This window comes from Pecten maximus, chromosome 14 (genome assembly GCF_902652985.1).
Source record: "Pecten maximus chromosome 14, xPecMax1.1, whole genome shotgun sequence".
Taxonomy (NCBI): domain Eukaryota; kingdom Metazoa; phylum Mollusca; class Bivalvia; order Pectinida; family Pectinidae; genus Pecten; species Pecten maximus.
The window spans coordinates 15,138,886-15,158,338 of record NC_047028.1 but is presented as its reverse complement, the minus strand read 5'-3'; the positions used below and the strand labels follow the sequence as shown (position 1 = coordinate 15,158,338).

Genomic DNA, 19,453 nt, shown 5'->3' with positions numbered 1-19,453 from the left:
GACACCAATTTGTCAAAAGATAACAAAAAATATACTTTTCTTAGACTTGAACATTTGAATGAACACAATATTTGCCATGGAAAGTCCAAACAAGAGGCCCAGAGGACCTGAACCTCTCTCATGGCCAGTAAGGATTAATGGCAAAATTACTATTTTCAATTTTTTTGGGAAATGATATAAAATATTTACTGGTGATATTATTCACTAATAGATTGCAAATTGGTAAATTATGATATAGGGTTTTGAATTGTCTGAGTCAGTGAATGGTAATATAAAAATGACCTCTGTTGATATTTTAAATCAAACATAGATTGTGTAAAACCAATTACATGTAACTATAGCAGTGTAGTTGATCCTGTATAGTAAACATTGTATAGGTAGTCACATATTTCACATTATAGTGACCTTGAAAATAAGCCAGGGAATAACCCTATGACCATTGTGATATTGAAAACAGATCAAGGTAATTTATATGAGGAAACTTTATAGTGTCTCCATATAACGGATACCTACTGGCCATAGATCAGTACTCCGGGCCTTTTACAACTTCTCAAAAGATCTTTTTGACCCCTGTGACCTTGAAAATAGGTAAAGGTCATTTATATGAGTAAACTCCTTACTACTCTGTCCTAGGTACTTGGTAAATACCAGGCCTCTGGGTCATCTGGAACTTGACAAGATTTTAAAGTTTTTAACATATTTGACCCCTATGACTTTGAAAAAAGGTCAAGGTCAATTGTATGAGGAAACATTATAGCAGTCAGTTCTAGTAGCCCAATGGCAACATATAAAGCCTCAGGGTCTTCTGAAGATTCTTGAAGTTTTAAACATATTTCACCGTTTTCACCTTGAAAATAGGTAACATTGATTGGTGTTAGGAAATTTGATAGCAATGCAGTGCAGGTACCTACTGGCCAAATATGAGTACCTTGTGTCTTTTATAACATTAGAAGAATTGCAAAGGATTTTTTGTTTCTAATTGACTCTGTGACCTTTGTTCAAAGCCATTAATAAAAGGAAACTATATACTCTCTCCTTGGTACCTTCTGGCAAAATATCAGGCCACTGAATCTTCTGGAACTTGATAAGAAGATTCTTGAATTTGAAAATAAGTCAAGGTCATTTATATGAGGAAACTTTAATGTTATCTTCCCCATGTACCTCCTGGTCAAATATCAGTTCTTAGCTACTTATAGTTTCTAGAAGAAGTTAAAAGTTGACGTAGAGACAATGGGTATCTGATGACAGGTAACAGACGATGGATGACGGCACCAACTCCTGCACCATACCATAAGATCACTGGCACTTAATGCCATGTCAGCTAAAAAGTAACAAATATGTTAACTCTGAAACAAAATACTATTTATCATAGTCCATGCAGAAGAACCCAACTTAATAGCTGTGTATAGCAATGCACAGGAATAGCATGCACCTGCAAAATCTAAAAATTTCAAAGTGGCATTAAACGATGGTTTATAGAAGTGTTTACAGGGTATGAAAAGGGTGCTGATGGTTTGAAACTCAAAATGGTGGCCTTATGCCCTATTACCTTTTAATGTCAGCTATACATCAGGAAATAAGTTGTACCAGCGAGCTCTGAATTACTTTATCTATATGTGCAACTACAAAAAGATCATACTTCTAAATATTTACTGAAGTTATTTTTCCTGAGTGCATGTTATATTTATAAGTCAATGCATCTTTGTGTGCTACGTACTATTAACCTGCCATTAGACAAGGGATTTAAATGATCTGGCAATAAGCCTGGGGTTTAAAGTACCTTGCAATAAACACAGGGGTTATATTGATCTGGAATTAAGCCAATGGATTACACTGATCTGGCAATAAGTCCAGGGATTTAATTACCTGCAATAATCACAGTGATTAGTTTGATCTTGCAAACTCAGGGATTCGAATAATTTATAAAGTCTAAAATAAGTCCAAGGATTAAATATATCTTGCAATAAGCCCATGGATTCAATTGATATGGCAATAAGTCTGATGATTAAAGTACCTTGCAATAAGCCCAGTGATTCAATTGAACTGGCAATAAGCAGAGGGATTGAACTGATATGGAAATAACTCCAAGGATTTAAATGAACTGCAATAATCCTGGGGATTAAACTTATCTGGCAATAATCCCCTGGGATAAAATTTATCCTACAATAAGTCCAGGGATTAAATATATCTTGCAATAAGAACAGGAATTAAATTGATCTAGCAATATGCCCTTGGATTAAATTGATTCAATAGATCTTGAAAAAAAAGCCCAGGTATTCAATTGATCTGTCAATAAGCCCACTGATTAATATATCCTGCAATATGCCCAGGAATTTAATTGTTCCTGCAATTAGACCATGGATTCAATTGATCTTGCAAAAAGCCCAGGGATTAAAGATATGTTTTAATAGACTAAGGAATTAAACTAATCTTTCAATAAGCCCACATACAGAACTGATCTGGCAATTAGCCCATGGATTAAATTGATATTGAAATAAGCCCTAACTATATAGGTTTAAATATGATCTTGCTAAAAGCCCAGAGATTGAATTGATCTGGCAATAAGCCCACAGATTAATTTGCAATAAGCCCAGGGATAAAATTGATCCTTACAATAAGCTCAGGGATTACATATATCTTGCTATAAGCCCAGGAATTAAATTAATATTGCAATAAGTCCAGGAATTAAATTGACCCTGCAATATGCCAGGGGATTAAATGTATCCTCCAATAAACCAGGGGCTAAATAACATTTCCGCATGAAGAACTTTAAAGATTCAAAAATGTCTTCTACGTTAAGATAGTGACTTTCGTTATTTCAATCATGGCTTTGAGGTTTCAGCTATCAAAATGGAACATTAATAAAATGTCAAATGTTTGAACTGCATGAATGTCAAAATCAGGCAATAAGATGCAAATTCACTAAAAAGCAATAATACCACTTAAAGATTCCAATCTATAATTAGTGGGTTATAAAATTAAAATGTTTATTTTTTGAAATTAGGAGTGGAATCACATGCTGTAGTCCATGTTTATTTTGTATCTAAAGACCTGTCACATGTTTTATTTATCATTTTAATTTGAATATCAACAACTGCAGCATTACAACAACTATGCATGCAGACTGTTCACATTTTCAAAATTAGCGACACATGCATTTTAAAGAAACTGAAATTGAATCTGAAGGGAAGCGGCAAATTAACCAATAGTAATACTAGGATTTGGCCTGGTCTACCTACAACAAAGGACACTGGTTTCCTGATGTATAACTGTGTGTAGGCTGTTTACCCAACTTTACATGAAAGCATGCATGTTTTACCTGGGTTTGTTTGTACCGAGAATTCCTGAATCTCTGGAGGGGCTGACGAAGGAGAAACCAGGAACATGATTACACACTGGTAAATAAAACATCCTACAAAAATGGCTCTTTTATAATTATAAAACAAGAATGAAGAATATTTCATTTTTATGACACCACTTGTGAGCTAAAACAACAAGAGATCCAGGAGGTATCTTGGCATATCTATAATGATCTTTACTGGTTCTATGACAGTTGGAGTTTTTATCTTTCCTTATACTTTTTTCTTATTGTTGGCTCAAAAGTCAAAATTTGTATAATAAGGCACAAAGAGGTTTGGATTAGTTTGGTCTACTATTGTTTAACAACTGAGGTCACTTCAGGACGGACTCCTTTTGTGTGCGAGATGCATGTGTGTGGTGTATGTGTATGCGTTTCAGTAGGCTGTCTGTCTCCTTGTGATAGTGTGGAACTGAAACCTACTTTAAAGTGCAATCTCACTGAAGCAATCTCACTGAAGCATACTGCCGAAGGCATCCAGCAGGGCACCACACCAGGTCATATTATACTGATAATAAGCAAAGAGAAACTTACAAATGAAATTTGGGAAAGGTCCTCAAAGTACAATTTTAAAAATTATAGTTACAAAGTCAAATTGTTTTTCCAACGTACTCTCAAAATAGACCATACAAACACAAGGGAAACCTAGCTACATTTGAAATTTCCAAAAGATCGAAGCAGTCCTTCCTGTGATAACAAAAATGAATTGTCAAAACTGAAGGTGGTTACCTATCAACTATTTTGTCTATCCTATCAGTCTCACACGTAAGTACCTGTATATGAAATACCAAAGGTAAGCTTGGAAATTTGAGAAGATCCATGCAGTACTTTCCAAAATACAGAGATAGCAATAGTAACAGTGATTTTTATGGCTAAATGGGCCACAGACAAACGTTGATTGGAAAAGCCCAAGTTTTATGGACTAAAATTGTGACAACTTTCAACACACTTTTATAACTTTGTGATTTCCAAAATTCTGTGATGTCATTATGTGGCGACAACCTATCTATAGCCCCTACAGCCAATCACAGCACAGTTAGGTGTTAAGGTATCGCTGGACAACACTAATCCTGTCAATTAGTTAATTGTCCATTGTTTCGACTTTTAACAATGATGACATAGACATAATATAATCTTTGACCTATTGATCTGGAAAAAAAGAATACGTTACAAGCAAGCACATCCAATAAGGAAGCAGTGTATGAAGTTTGAGTTTGAACAGGCGTTATTGTGGAGTGATGTAGAAAGTCAGAATGACAGACAATACCATTACAATATCCCTCTATGATCTGGGAGGATAACTAGCATGTGTTCATAACCCAGTGAATGTCATTGATGTTACAAGAGAGACTGTCAGACAAGATGTGAAAGATATATGATTCAACAGTAACACATGTATCGCACACAGTATCACAGTTGAAATGTATCACACATAAGCGTATCACTACACATACACATGTATCACACGCAAGCATATCACTACACATACACATGTATCACACAGGAGAATATTGCTACACATGCACAAGTGACAACCGGTACCGTTGTACCAGAATTATTGCAGATAATGACTTCCAACGACACCTGTATCAGGGTACAAATATATTATACACAAGACACCTTTAGACTTCATAAAAACATGCTGTAATACTAAGGGATGTAACATATGAGTAACATGATCCCTAAAGATATTACGTCTCCAACAAAGAGTAATCTAAATCAAGAATAGGCTGCTGTATATATTTCAGTGGTGGGCAAATGATAAAAAATAATCGAAAAGTAGTCGAACAAAAAAATGGAAATTTCTGGAAGTGTTTGTAAATCTTCAGCTTCACGTATTTTTGTAATGTTACCAAACCAAGAAGTAGTTGATCTTGTATTTTACTGATACATTTATTGGTTGTTTACAAGCGATTAAGGAGATTTAAATATATCAACAACTGTTAAATGCTCTGTTTGTGTTCAGTATTAAAAATATTGATAAACAAAGGCAAAGACGTTTAATAAATGTACTTGAGATGTATATATTAAATTTGCTACAAAAGGGTAATTCTGTGCTAAATTTAGAAAAAACGATTATAATCGATAATCAATCGTTTTTGAGTTTTCAATTATTTATTCTGAAAGGGAAACTTTACTGATTCCCATCACTGATATTTTCATATAATGCCGAAAGTTGTGTATACTGAATGCTTTAACCACTCTCAAAAAGGTCGAACTCTTTTATGTTTGAAATTTAATGTGAATAAATAATCAATTCATCAATATTAGGACAATATATACCGTATATTTTTAACTTGCTGGTGTTGATATATTTCTATAATGTAGGTGTCATTTTATGCATTTTAGTGACAAATAATCCATATGCAATCGGCACTGTAGTATCAGGAATAATATGAGCAAGATGTATATACATGCAGAGCAAACTTGTAATATTACTTAGGTAGTAAAATAAGTAAACAGGCTCATATAGAAAGTTATAAGTCTGCAAACAAAGGCTACAATTACAAGGAAATGCACATTCATGTCAATTAGGTCACAGTTGCTACTAATGTAGACACAATGTAATGCAGACAAAATGAAATTAAAATGTTATTATAATGTAGACACAACATAATGTTAATGTAATGTAGACAATGTAATGTAGATACCAGGTAATGAAGACACAATGTGATGTAGACACAATGTAATGTAGACACAATGTAATGTAGATACCAGGTAATGAAGACACAATGTGATGTAGACACAATGTAATGTAGAGTGGAATGTAGACACAATGTAATGTAGACATAATGTAATGTAGACATGTGATATAGACACAATGTGATGTAGACACAATGTAATGTAGAGTGGAATGTAGACACAATGTAATGTAGAGTGGAATGTAGACACAATGTAATGTAGAGTGGAATGTAGACACAATGTAATGTAGAGTGGAATGTAGACACAATGTAATGTAGAGTGGAATGTAGACACAATGTAATGTAGAGTGGAATGTAGACACAATGTAATGTAGACACAATGTAATGTAGACACAATGTAATGTAGAGTGGAATGTAGACACAATGTAATGTAGACACAATGTAATGTAGAGTGGAATGTAGACACAATGTAATGTAGAGTGGAATGTAGACAAAATGTAATGTAGACATAATGTAATGTAGACACAATGTAATGTAGACATTAATTTTCTAGGTGTGATACTATGACCATTTCTAGCTGTGATACTGTGACCATATGTTACTTTAGTATTACTACAGAATTACCTGAACTAACAAATCACTGTACTAGTGACCTAGTCATTCATATCAGTGTCAAACTTACAAGTGTACAAATAAAGTCTTATCAGTGATGTCACATGTGTTATGCCTTGGTAATCTTTAATAAGAACTCAAAACTACACACCCTATCTTACACAACGGAAAAAGCAAATCTCAGGATTCACAATAACAGTATAAGAAACATGCATTAGATGTTACAACAAACTGATTACCAGGTAAAACAGAAGCAGCCTTAATATTCAATAAATTTAACTCGAGACCAGTATCTTATGAACTTGACCGCAAGATATCCGAACCTAACTGGTAAAAATATATTATAACCTCCTAATGTCAAACATTGTAGATACAGGTTATAAACATATAGAGGATAGATACATATGCTAATTGCACAATAGGATGGCCCCCATCTTCATCATCATTCCTAACTTAAGGAAATGCCTTGAATTTTAAGGTCAAAATTTTAGTTAAGAAACTCTCTTTAAATTCTGTAATGCTATCCTATGGTATAATTTAATTAAGAAATTTCCATAAAAAGAAAGCCGGCAGTATAGGATTTCCTTAAAAAAACGAAATATTGTGGAATTTCCTTAAAAAAAATGAAAATTTGTGGAATTTCCTTAAAAACAAAATGTTGTGGATTTTCCTTAAAAACAAAATGTTGTGGACTTTTTTTAAAAACAAGATGTTGATGAGACTGGGGCCCAGTCAATTGGACCTACAGAACATAACATTCATACCAACAGGTCACTCAAGCAAACTGTGTCAACAACAAGTCACCAAGTCACCAGAAACAGGCAAGGTTGAAATAGAATTAGTTTATTTACCGGTCTCCGCAGAGATTCTCCATTAATCGTTGGAGAGGTTGAGGTTGTGTCCCCATTTCTTGTTCTCTTCCGACTGCCTGATGCCATCTTAGTGCCACCTGTTGAAAAAAATCATTTATTAGTTTGAATAAAATCATAGATAATGTTTGTTCTATTCTGTCACAAAGTTAGAATTCGACACAAAGAGGAAATATTATAGTGAATGTTTTATCTCAAACAAGGAAAATATAAATGTACCGACAGAAAACTAAAAATACAATTGATTATCATATCAGATGATTTCAAACACTCAGTTAATCAATTATGTCCATATCTCAGCCCACTATCACAGCATGAGAAGTAACAATCAGCAATTATAGAATGTTGAGTAAAAGACTTTATATCGCTTCAACTAAATTGACTTTTCAAAGCTTCATCAATTTTGTCATTAAGTCTACTACTCAGACATTTAAACATTTAAGGATTGATTGTCAATTTTGTTGCTTGAATGGACTGATGAAGGGAAGTGAACCTCGTGCAAATGAAGTGAACTGCGAAGCAGTTCATGTACCATTTGCACGAGGTTCACTTCCCTTCATTAGTCCATGCAAGCAATAAAATTGACAATCAATCCTTATATTTACGTTAACCAAATTTAAAAACGTCGCCACCAGATTGCAAAATTCGGTCGCAACAGTGTGACGTAAGTGCGTCACTTTGTAACATTGTTATACTTATCGTACATGTGTGCACAGTAGTGGAACAGCAGACAGTCAACTATTCTCGTCGCCAAGGCAACACAAAATATAGTGCCATACACGTTTTGATTATTACGATGTTGATACACATAGATACGATATTTTCAAGGTAAAATATTCATTTATAACAAATATTTATGATATTGCATAATAAAAACTTAGCAATACCCATATAAATACGAATTTAAAGTGCAGTGTTGACAGTATAGTATATGTGTGTGATTTGGTCACTCGAGACACAGGGACTCGGTTAAAAAAAATGATGTGATGCAGTCTAATAGCCGGGATATTCAGAGCTCGAGAAAAAGTGTAACAATGTGGATTTTAGTCGCAGGTTAGCTGGTGATATACATGTTGTTCTTGAAATATTGGATTTCATTGTCGCACTGGCGTTTTTGGATGTAAATTCTGATAATAGTAAGTAAAGAAACATTGATTTGAAAATTGGCGGTATTCGACGGCCGGAAACTTGTGTCCTCCATATGTTTAGATTGAGTCAAATTACGACAAGAATGTGTCCCTGTTCTTGATATAGCATACTTCTGCTACCAGTCTGTTTTGTGTTGTTAAATAGTGTTTAAATTGAGGTTTATTTTCTGTGACCACTGAAATGGTATTGAGCATGGCATTCCAGATACAGCTAACGTTAGACCTACTGTGCTACGTAGGTCATGAGCTCGGTGCTATCGAGAGTGTCAGTGTTCTGTCAGATCCTGTATCCTTAACTGTCTGCATTATACTGGCATTTTTATTAGCACATAAAGCGGCTATTCCACTTGTGTTCATATATGTTTATAACAATGTTACACAATTCACAAAGTGAAAGTGCATTCAAGTCTGAGGCGGTACAGAACTCGATCGCCATTGTAAACTCAGTGAATGTATTCACACGCCGGCAAGAAAGTGATTCGTCTCTCAGAACAGAAGCACGCGACCCAAAATCTTCCACGGGAAATGAAGTGATCTGAGTTTACTATGTTCATTGAGGCGGAGCGAAGTGAAAATGTAAATATATAAAATTATTACCAGCCTTGAACACTTTCAAAGCTTGCACAAGCTCTGATAATAACCAGTGTATATTTGTGGACAGTATATATACAAATGTAAATCAGGCAGATTGGTTTTGTATTGTTTTACATCCTATCAACAACTTTGGCCATTTAGGAGCACAACTCTGACACCAATCCATCCTTCTTTTCCAGGATTATATTACTAAAAGCTCTGTTATTAGCTCTTGTAATCCTTATGAGAATGTAATGTTTGGAAGAAGGATTAAAACTACTTCAAAACCATGCTCAAAAATTTCAGATGCTGTGTTCATGTACGATCTCTGCATAGGCGAAGATGATGTAACTAAACGAGAAATTGGATTTTGGAAGATGCTTCAAAACTGACTTTCACAGAGTAATATGTCTAGTTAATCAAGTCTACCTTTATCTGAAATTGAAGTTTGTTCCTTTGAAACTGGTATGAAATACCTACAGTCTAGACAGAAACTGGTATGAAATACCTACAGTCTAGACAGTCTGAGTACAAAACCCAGGATCCATTGTTTGGCAACAGATATTCTTATTTAAGTGCCTAATACATGGTATTTATCAGATAATCACCCAGTTATCCAGTGAATTACGCAAGGTAATAGTTTTGCATGAATGAATGTCACTTGTGTCACCTCTTCTATGTCTTCCATTGAAATGTAACAACCTAGTCCAGCACATTCTATAATCCTGCAAGCCCCCAATTTAACCGGTCATTACCTTAAACTGCTTAAGGGGCATCTAAACAGCAAATCCAGTCAAAACATTGATATTTTACAGGCCTATAAATCCCTATTATGGTGCAATGTCACAGAAGTAACATGATGAACTTTTAGTATGTATCATGGCAAACCCTGGGTCTTGCTGTTGACACGTAATTTGTTAAGCTGTTTGTAAATTTCAACAAAACGTAAGAAAAATGCATGTTCACAAAGTGTCTAAAGCACAAAATAGGAGCATTGGTTTGACCAGCTTTGACGTTATTATATGTATAAACGCTGTTTTTATTTTGACCTTGAATTGCAAATGGCGGTCGTGAACGATATCACACAAATATGGCATATAAGGAGGTATTTAAAACATCAAAAATGCTCTTATTAGACAATATAAAGTATTCTTGAAGTGGCAAGAAGACTGCTTTTATGAAAAAATGTTCAACCGTTGAGTTTGGGGTAAAATATGCCTATTTCTGAAAAAGGCTGCAAACTCACCATTTTAACAAATTGACATTCAAATGTTCATATTACTATGATGAGATGTCTTAAAAGTACGATATAGGAGTTTTGTTATTAACTGAAATGCCTCCTTTAAGCCATATTTGTGTAATATTATTCTCAGCCGCCATTTGCATTTCTAGGTCAAAACAAAATAAGTGTTTATACGTACATACAGTAAAATCCAGTCAAACAAATGCTCCTACCCTGTGCTATAGACACTTGTGAACATATCAGCATGGCTATTTTTCAGGTTTGATCATTTGCGTGACTTAGAATTATTCCATGCCAAATCTTACCACAAAGTTACTCTACAGAAGAAACTGGTAGCATCTATAGCATATTATTGGTGATTGTAAGAAGCTACATGTCCAAACAAACATTTTGGTATATTACATGATATTTTTTGTGCAAATCTTATGGTATTTATTCGTGTTTGAAATTCAACACTATTCTGCTATATAGATGACCCTTAAGGTCATCCAGCTAAGACTAAGCGACCAGCGGAAACTGGTAACTTGCTACTAGCTACCAACTATTCCATGTTACTTATCAGCTACACCATGCTACCGACCACTGGCTACCAGCCACACCATGCTACCCACCACTGGCTACCAGCAGCTACACCATACTACCCACCACTGGCTACCAGCCACACCATGCTACCAACCACTGGCTACCAGCCACACCATGCTACTGACCACTGGCTACCAACTACAACATGCTACCGACCACTGACTACACCATACTACCCACCACTGACTACCAGCTACACCATACTACCCACCACTGACTACCAGCTACACCATACTACCCACCACTGGCTACCAGCCACACCATACTACCCACCACTGACTACCAGCTACACCATACTACCCACCACTGACTACCAGCTACACCATGCTACCCACCACTGACTACCAGCTACACCATGCTATCCACCACTGACTACCAGCTACACCATACTACCCACCACTGACTACCAGCTACACCATACTACAGACCACTGACTACCAGCTACACCATGCTACCCACCACTGACTACCAGCTACACCATACTACAGACCACTGACTACACCATACTACCCACCACTGACTACCAGCTACACCATACTACCCACCACTGACTACCAGCTACACCATGCTACCCACCACTGACTACCAGCTACACCATACCACCCACCACTGACTACCAGCTACACCATACCACCCACCACTGACTACCAGCTACACCATGCTACCGACCACTGACTACCAGCTACACCATACTACCCACCACTGGCTACCAGCTACACCATGCTACCCACCACTGACTACCAGCTACATCATACTACCCACCACTGACTACCAGCTACACCATACTACCCACCACTGACTACCAGCTACACCATACTACCCACCACTGGCTACCAGCTACACCATACTACCCACCACTGACTACCAGCTACATCATACTACCCACCACTGACTACCAGCTACATCATACTACCCACCACTGACTACCAGCTACACCATACTACCCACCACTGACTACCAGCTACACCATACTACAGACCACTGACTACACCATACTACCCACCACTGACTACCAGCTACACCATACTACCCACCACTGACTACCAGCTACACCATGCTACCGACCACTGACTACCAGCTACACCATACTACCCACCACTGGCTACCAGCTACACCATGCTACCGACCACTGACTACCAGCTACACCATACTACCCACCACTGACTACCAGCTACACCATACTACCCACCACTGACTACCAGCTACACCATACTACCCACCACTGGCTACCAGCTACACCATACTACCCACCACTGACTACCAGCCACACCATACTACCCACCACTGGCTACCAGCTACACCATACTACCCACCACTGACTACCAGCTACACCATACTACCCATCAATGACTACCAGCCACACCATGCTACCCACCACTGACTACCAGCTACACCATACTACCCAGTGAAGATTGGCATGAGCCCAAACAAGGGGACCTTATTCAATCAACAATAGTGAAATATACCCTGGAGAGATTGTTATTCTGAGCCAGGTAGAAATCAATTGTGACATCATGATATGGACAAAGGTGTTACTACATGAATAGAAATGATACAATAAAAATTCCACAGAAGTGGATATGTCACCTGCACAGCAAGTTAGGTTTTTACGAAGAAATAGATCTATTTTTTACTTCAAGAAATAACGTCAAAAGTAAGCAAGACCAGTCAGTATCACTCAAGTATGCTTGGAATTCAGCAATACAGAATAGGCTCTTTCAGTAAATGAGCACTGCATGAAGTTTGAGTTTGATCGGCCCAAGAGAACAGGAGTTATTGCATGAAAACAGATTTAAAGTATGTGACCTTGACCTTTTACCTTTGGACCAATGAAAAAACATGCAAGCAGTTGTGATAAGGAAAAACTGCCTGAAAATTGAGTTTGATCGGCCTAAAGGAACTTGAATTATCAAAAGGAAACAAATTTTCTATTTTTAGTAAAATGACTTTGCCCTTTGACCTTAGGACCTTTTGATAAGGAAGATCTGCATGAAGTTTTGAGTTTGATCGATCCAAGTGAACTAGATTTATTGCACGGATACCTCTGTGCGGACAATGACATCAACACTGACGCCGACATAGTTATACCTACATGTCGCCTGCTTTTTGCAGGTGAAACAATAAGAAGGCTTCCCTATTTAATTTTGTCGTTCACATTTTGGCATAAAACCTCAATTTTTTTTTTAATAATGAGATAAAAAATATCTTAAATTTGTTTTCATTTCTTATAGAATGAAAAACTCATGTAAGATCCTATTAAATATGTATTACATAGGATGTGTACCATGTATTACTGATAAAGAATAAATACTTCAACAGGATACAGATAAAACTAGGGTATGTATCCTAACCTCTTATCACACAAGTATCATTAAACAACACTCACCACCTCATAAGCTGCACTTTCTTACATCAGCTTATATTCTTATAAAACTGATGCCTTGTTTAACTTTGTTATTCCATGTATGAACTTATTTTATAATTATTTAAATTGTGGCCTGAATGGGTTTTTTTTGGTTTTTGTTTTTTTTTGCAATTTTCAATCAAGCATTTATGCAGACATTCCAATTTGTCTTTTTCTTAATATTATCATTATAATATCTATTTATATTAACTATTTAAAAAAATCTCAGGCAAAAATGTTGATGTTTGTTATTTCATAACAACAACTCTGGTCCAACCAGTCAAACTGATTGGATTGCAATTAATGAATAACAGTTCTAAATGTGATTTATATAGAAATCTGTAACAGGAGTCAAGGTTTGACTAGTATCTTCTCTATCAATCAGCTAATGGACCATACACATAGCTTCTTTGGTCCAGTTGGTTCTTTCTTGAAATTGCGAAATAAGTTTATCAGCTTTATGACTCTTGTCAGCCCGGATGGAAACGCACAAGGAGTGTGGGAGGAAACAGCAGTACACACAAAGAAAACCCACGTGGTCAGGCAGGTGACCCAATACCTTTTCATGTCCAATCAGAAAATTCAACCCGACTGCCAACCCAAAGACAGTGTCACCATGCCACCTGACTACCCTCGTATAGTAAAGCTGTGCATTATCACACATATTGAGTCAAATGTTCAATTCCAGTCTGAAAGTTCAGCAGGAATGTATTTTCACTGTTCTTTTACAAATCTATAAATCTACCCGTAAAAATGGTATCTGCTGTACTGAAACTTGTACTCAGGCTGACCCTGAAATGACCCAGTAAACATACATGTATCATAAGGTCAAGGACTTAAAACTCTTACCTGTGTTGTGCTTTTGAGTTTTTGGCATCATCAAAATCTGTATGTATCCTTCAGTAAAATATCAGAAGAAATGCTCCCAAGTTCAGGAAAATGATCCTTTTTGAACTACTGACAACAAATGGTTTCTGTATGAAGTCTTTACAGAATAACTCCTGATGTTTACATAGTCAGTTATCTGTACAACATAGGCCACTTATCAGTTCATGAGGCTTTGTCAACTTCAATGGGTTGTTTACCGGTAACATACCTTTAATGGTACAGAATATGATTGATAGCTTATTGTTTTCCATTTCTAATTCAATATTTATTAAAGAGAAATGGTGCATATTGGCATGTTTCGATCTAAAGGTGACTGTTTTCAAAATTAAAAAAAAAGAAATTTCGAACACAACATTTAAATCTATTGAGATAGAAAATGTACGCTTGGATAAAAAAAAGAGTTGAAGTAGAATATATGAACAAACTGCAGCAGCAACAAGAGACTTACATGGATAAGTAGTGTAAAATTAGGATTTGTCAATTTTACTTAATTTCATAGGGTATTGATTGATAATATATTTACATACGGTATGTTTTCATAACCTGTTTACAAAAGCGCAGCGTACCAATGGACCATGACAATCTAAGCTACCTGTGAGTAGAATTTATTTGTTGGATGACATTGTTAAAACAATTTTCATCTACCATGACGGTCTATTTTGGTATTGTGGGAATCAAAATAGGTCACCCGATATCAAAATAGGTCACCCGATATATTACCTGTAGTTTTAGCTCAGACTTATCACTGTGCATGGCCTAGGTCAGGACACAGGGGTCTGAACCTGGTTAGTATTTATAGAAAAAAAAACATTAGCCCCTCTTCCTACTATATCAACAAGGTGTAACACTTGAAAAGTCGTAAGTGTATCACAGATTTAATGTGTAAGGTACAAAGGTGGCATATGTCCTTAACCCTAGCATGAAACACAGGTATAATATGTAAGGTAGCAAATGTTAAAGACTTATAGTACTTATGCACCAAGAGGCAATATCTAATGTCAATAGGTACAGTATAATGAAAATATGACCTTGTCTTTTAAAATTTAAAACCTTAAATCCAGAAATAACATAGTATTAATTAATTCACTCTCATTAAAGCATATTTGAAAGTTTAATACATGTAGTTTTCTTTTTTAATTACCTAATTTATACTTATCCTTTCTTGAAATGAAATGTTGAAATTTACACAAAAGGATACATAAGTTTTGAAATAATTTCCAAAATAATATGTATTCTATATAAAATAATACATGTTCATGAAGCCTGATGTCTACTGAAATGTGAATCTACACAGGACATTACTGACACTGTTGACATGACCGTATTCACAGATCAAAGGCTGACCTGTCAATCATAGGAGCGATCTTTGAACAATGATACTACTCTGTACAGCTGCCTATTATCTCTATACACATCATCCACTTAAACCATCCTGAGTCTAAAGTCCACAACATGTTCACTGCCATCTTACCGAGTCATTATCCTCAGTCATTACAGAATCAGCAGCAGAAACTTTCAATAAGTATTAAATGTTTACAGGACTGACAGGGAAAGTGAGACATGATACAGTAGTGATTTTTGTAGGATTTCATCAGACAAGGCCTCTTAACATTATCATCAAAAGTATTGGCCAGTTTTATTACTAAAGGATTTAGGGAGTTTTCAAAATGTCTCACCAGGACAGCACAAATTCCATAATGAAAGCAAGAATCTCTAAAGGGCAATCATACCCCTCCACTATGTACTTATGTATCCCTACACAGGGCAATCATACCCCTCCAATATGTACTTATGTATCCCTATAATGGGCAATCATACCCCTCCACTATGTACTTATGTATCCCTATAAAGGGCAATCATACCCCTCCACTATGTAGTTATGTATCCCTATAATGGGCAATCATACCCCTCCACTATGTACTTATGTATCCCTATAAAGGTCAATCATACCCCTCCACTATGTACTTATGTATCCCTATAATGGGCAATCATACCCCTCCAATATGTACTTATGTATCCCTATAATGGGCAATCACAATGACATATGTTCTGAACTTCAAACACTGGGCAATTGTGTGTCCGTTCACTGGGAAATTGTGTCCCTTCACCAGGCAATTGTGTGTCCGTTCACTGGGCAATTGTTAATGTCCCTTCACCGGGCAATTGTTAATGTCCCTTCACCAGGCAATTGTGTGTCCGTTCACTGGGCAATTGTGTGTCCGTTCACTGGGCAATTGTTAATGTCCCTTCACCAGGCAATTGTTAATGTCCCTTCACTGGGCAATTGTGTGTCCGTTCACTGGGCAATTGTTAATGTCCCTTCACTGGGCAATTGTTAATGTCCCTTCACTGGGCAATTGTTAATGTCCCTTCACTGGGCAATTGTTAATGTCCCTTCACTGGGCAATTGTTAATGTCCCTTCACTGGGCAATTGTTAATGTCCCTTCACTGGGCAATTGTTAATGTCCCTTCACTGGGCAATTGTGTCCCTTCACTGGGCAATTGTGTCCCTTCACTGGGCAATTGTTAATGTCCCTTCACCGGGCAATTGTGTCCCTTCACCGGGCAATTGTGTCCCTTCACCGGGCAATTGTGTCCCTTCACCGGGCAATTGTGTCCCTTCACCGGGCAATTGTGTCCCTTCACCGGGCAATTGTGTCCCTTCACTAGGCAATTGTGTCCCTTCACTGGGCAATTGTGTCCCTTCACTGGGCAATTGTCACTGGGCAATTGTTAATGTCCCTTCACTGGTCAATTGTACGTGTGACCCTGCACTAGGCAATCATGTGTTCTCACACGGGGAAATTGTGGGTCCCTTTCATGGGCAATAGTGTGTCACCACACTGGGAATTTATGTGTCCCATAAAAATCATCCCCAGAGTTTCATCACTAGATCATCCTTTATCACACTAAAGGGTGTGAAAGACTCTACAAATCCTTCCCTCAATCTGATTAAAATTCGGATAATCATTAACTGACCTTTCATTCAAACCAACCAATCCAAACCCAACTGGCAAAATTTTGCCAGTCTGTTTCCCTCGGGTAACATCATCGTTGGCCATTCTTGAATAGATAATATCTGAATGTCCAGAAAAATAACCAAACTAGGATGGCTGCGCCCACTGCAAAGATACAGTTAGTGGATTTTCCTTTGTTATCATGATAAAGTACTTTAATCAGATTGCCTTTTCCCAGGAGAAGACAGTGCTATCTTTTGGTAGTTATCCTGATTATAGGCGAGATGGTATTGTGTTTCTGCTGGAGACCAAACCTAAGATCTCCATCTCTCACAGAATCTTCTACGGTTGCCGTTTTGCCACATTTTCCCCTCTAAAAGGTGATTACACTAACACTAATTGGCTGTATAAGTGTGATATTTCAATTTTCCAATTATGAACTTTCCCTTTCTTGATATCAACATCCATCATTCCATTCATAGGCAATGTTGTTGAATACTATAAAAGGGCAAGTTTGTGATTACCATGATCCATCATGATATCAGGGCTCCGTATTTTATTGTACTACTAAACCTACAGATAGATTTTGCAAAAGTTTACTTTCAATCCGAAGTATACAAAACTTGTGTGTATATCTGTAATCTCACATGTATACTATGCCATCAATAACAATGATTATTACATATACATTTGACCCCTGTGACTTTCAAATAAAGTCAAGGATATATTCATTTGAACAAACTTGGAACCCCTTCATTATTATAAATAACCTATGTTAGAACAATCTATTTTTTTTATGTTTTGATGAAATGGCGCGGTTTCAGACAAAAAACTGAGAAAATCTGCAAAAAAAATGTTCAAACAAACGGTATTTATAATAAGCAATAGAGGTGTGATTGCATTGTCAATCAGATACTAAATAGATGCCAAACTATAAATTTTTGATGTTTTATACAGGGCACCCTCAATCGTAATCGCAGTTGTCTTGCAAAATTGAGACTGTCTGACTTTCAAAGGGAGTTCCCAAACTGTATATAACTTTCACTAATAAATTTACCAGAGTACAACATCAGTGGTAGACGGACTAGACCCACAGACCATTTCATTTTGACATTATCAGAAGTATTGCATGTTGTTGTTCAGCATATGTGCATAGTTTCAGCTGCATTGGCCGATGGAGATCAAAAAATCAATAAACGCCCATTCCGATATAGCAGCATGCAATACTGACGTTTCATGAATCATGGACAAAATAATAATTTCACAATCATGCATGCACAAGTTATCAAAAACATCATTTTCCTTAATTGACTCTTTTATGGAACACAATCAAACCATTCATACAAGGTTAATTAATTTGGCACCTACACAAGTTATTGATCACAGAAGAATATCTGACGAAATGTGTGTCCAGATGGACTGACGTACACGTGTGTGTTGATGTGGAACTCACCGGTGTCAACAACAAAATAGAAGGACGATTGCAACAAGAAGATCTCAGTAGAATCTGTTCTACATCATCTGTTTCCCGTTATCTCAATGTTTCTTCCGTGATGTAGGAATCTATTTCAGTTAAAAGACAGCTGATTGCTGCTTACGTCGTTTTCATTAGTCAAGTACACGTCAATGGTGAAGATTGGGTGAGACTGTTTAATATAAACACAAAATAATAATCAAAGAACCAATGTCGGGGTCAATAAATCCGGATTGGTTTAGCTACCGCACCGAATATTTTTGTAGTTTCATCAGAGACACACACATATATATATTATGTCTCTGGTTTTATCGATAAGACGATTGAACGTGATTTCTAAATACATTTTGTTACAAAGCGTAATTATTTAAACGGCATTATCAATTAGTCTCTAAAAAATGGAACATTGTACTGTGCAGTAGAGTAATATTTCGAAGTTCAAAATTTAGAGCGAAAATGGAATATTGGATCAAATTTTTCTATAACTGTAGTTTACAAAAATGTATCTCTAATATTTGTTAACTTTATTTTAAAAAGAAAAAAGGAAATACATGTGTTTGTGGTATGTAAGAAATAAATGCTCGGAATGAAAGTTAAATAATATTACTAGCAAAATACTACTTACAATATGTTCTTGTTAAAATTGTCCCGTATTTGATAGCGCCACGTTGTTGCAGGTGGAACAACAAGTGTGTGTTTGTT

The 19,453-nt window shown here is 36.4% G+C and overlaps 1 protein-coding gene across 3 annotated transcripts in view; it reads right to left on the bottom strand.

The window, feature by feature from the left end:
- LOC117342570 (choline-phosphate cytidylyltransferase B-like) overlaps positions 1 to 19,453 on the bottom strand; it is a 37,885-nt gene extending 18,432 nt beyond the window's left edge. Inside the window, exons 1-3 of one of the 3 annotated variants that reach the window (XM_033904761.1) lie at positions 19,377 to 19,453; positions 18,646 to 18,923; positions 7,464 to 7,561 (exon numbers count right to left, since the gene is read on the bottom strand). In XM_033904761.1, the coding sequence (XP_033760652.1) occupies positions 7,464 to 7,550 (87 nt within the window). In that variant the 5' untranslated portion in view covers positions 7,551 to 7,561; positions 18,646 to 18,923; positions 19,377 to 19,453. Of the gene's footprint in view, positions 1 to 7,463; positions 7,562 to 14,280; positions 14,383 to 18,645; positions 18,924 to 19,376 lie in introns of those variants that run through there. The other 2 variants (XM_033904758.1, XM_033904757.1) reach the window with 2 other exon arrangements.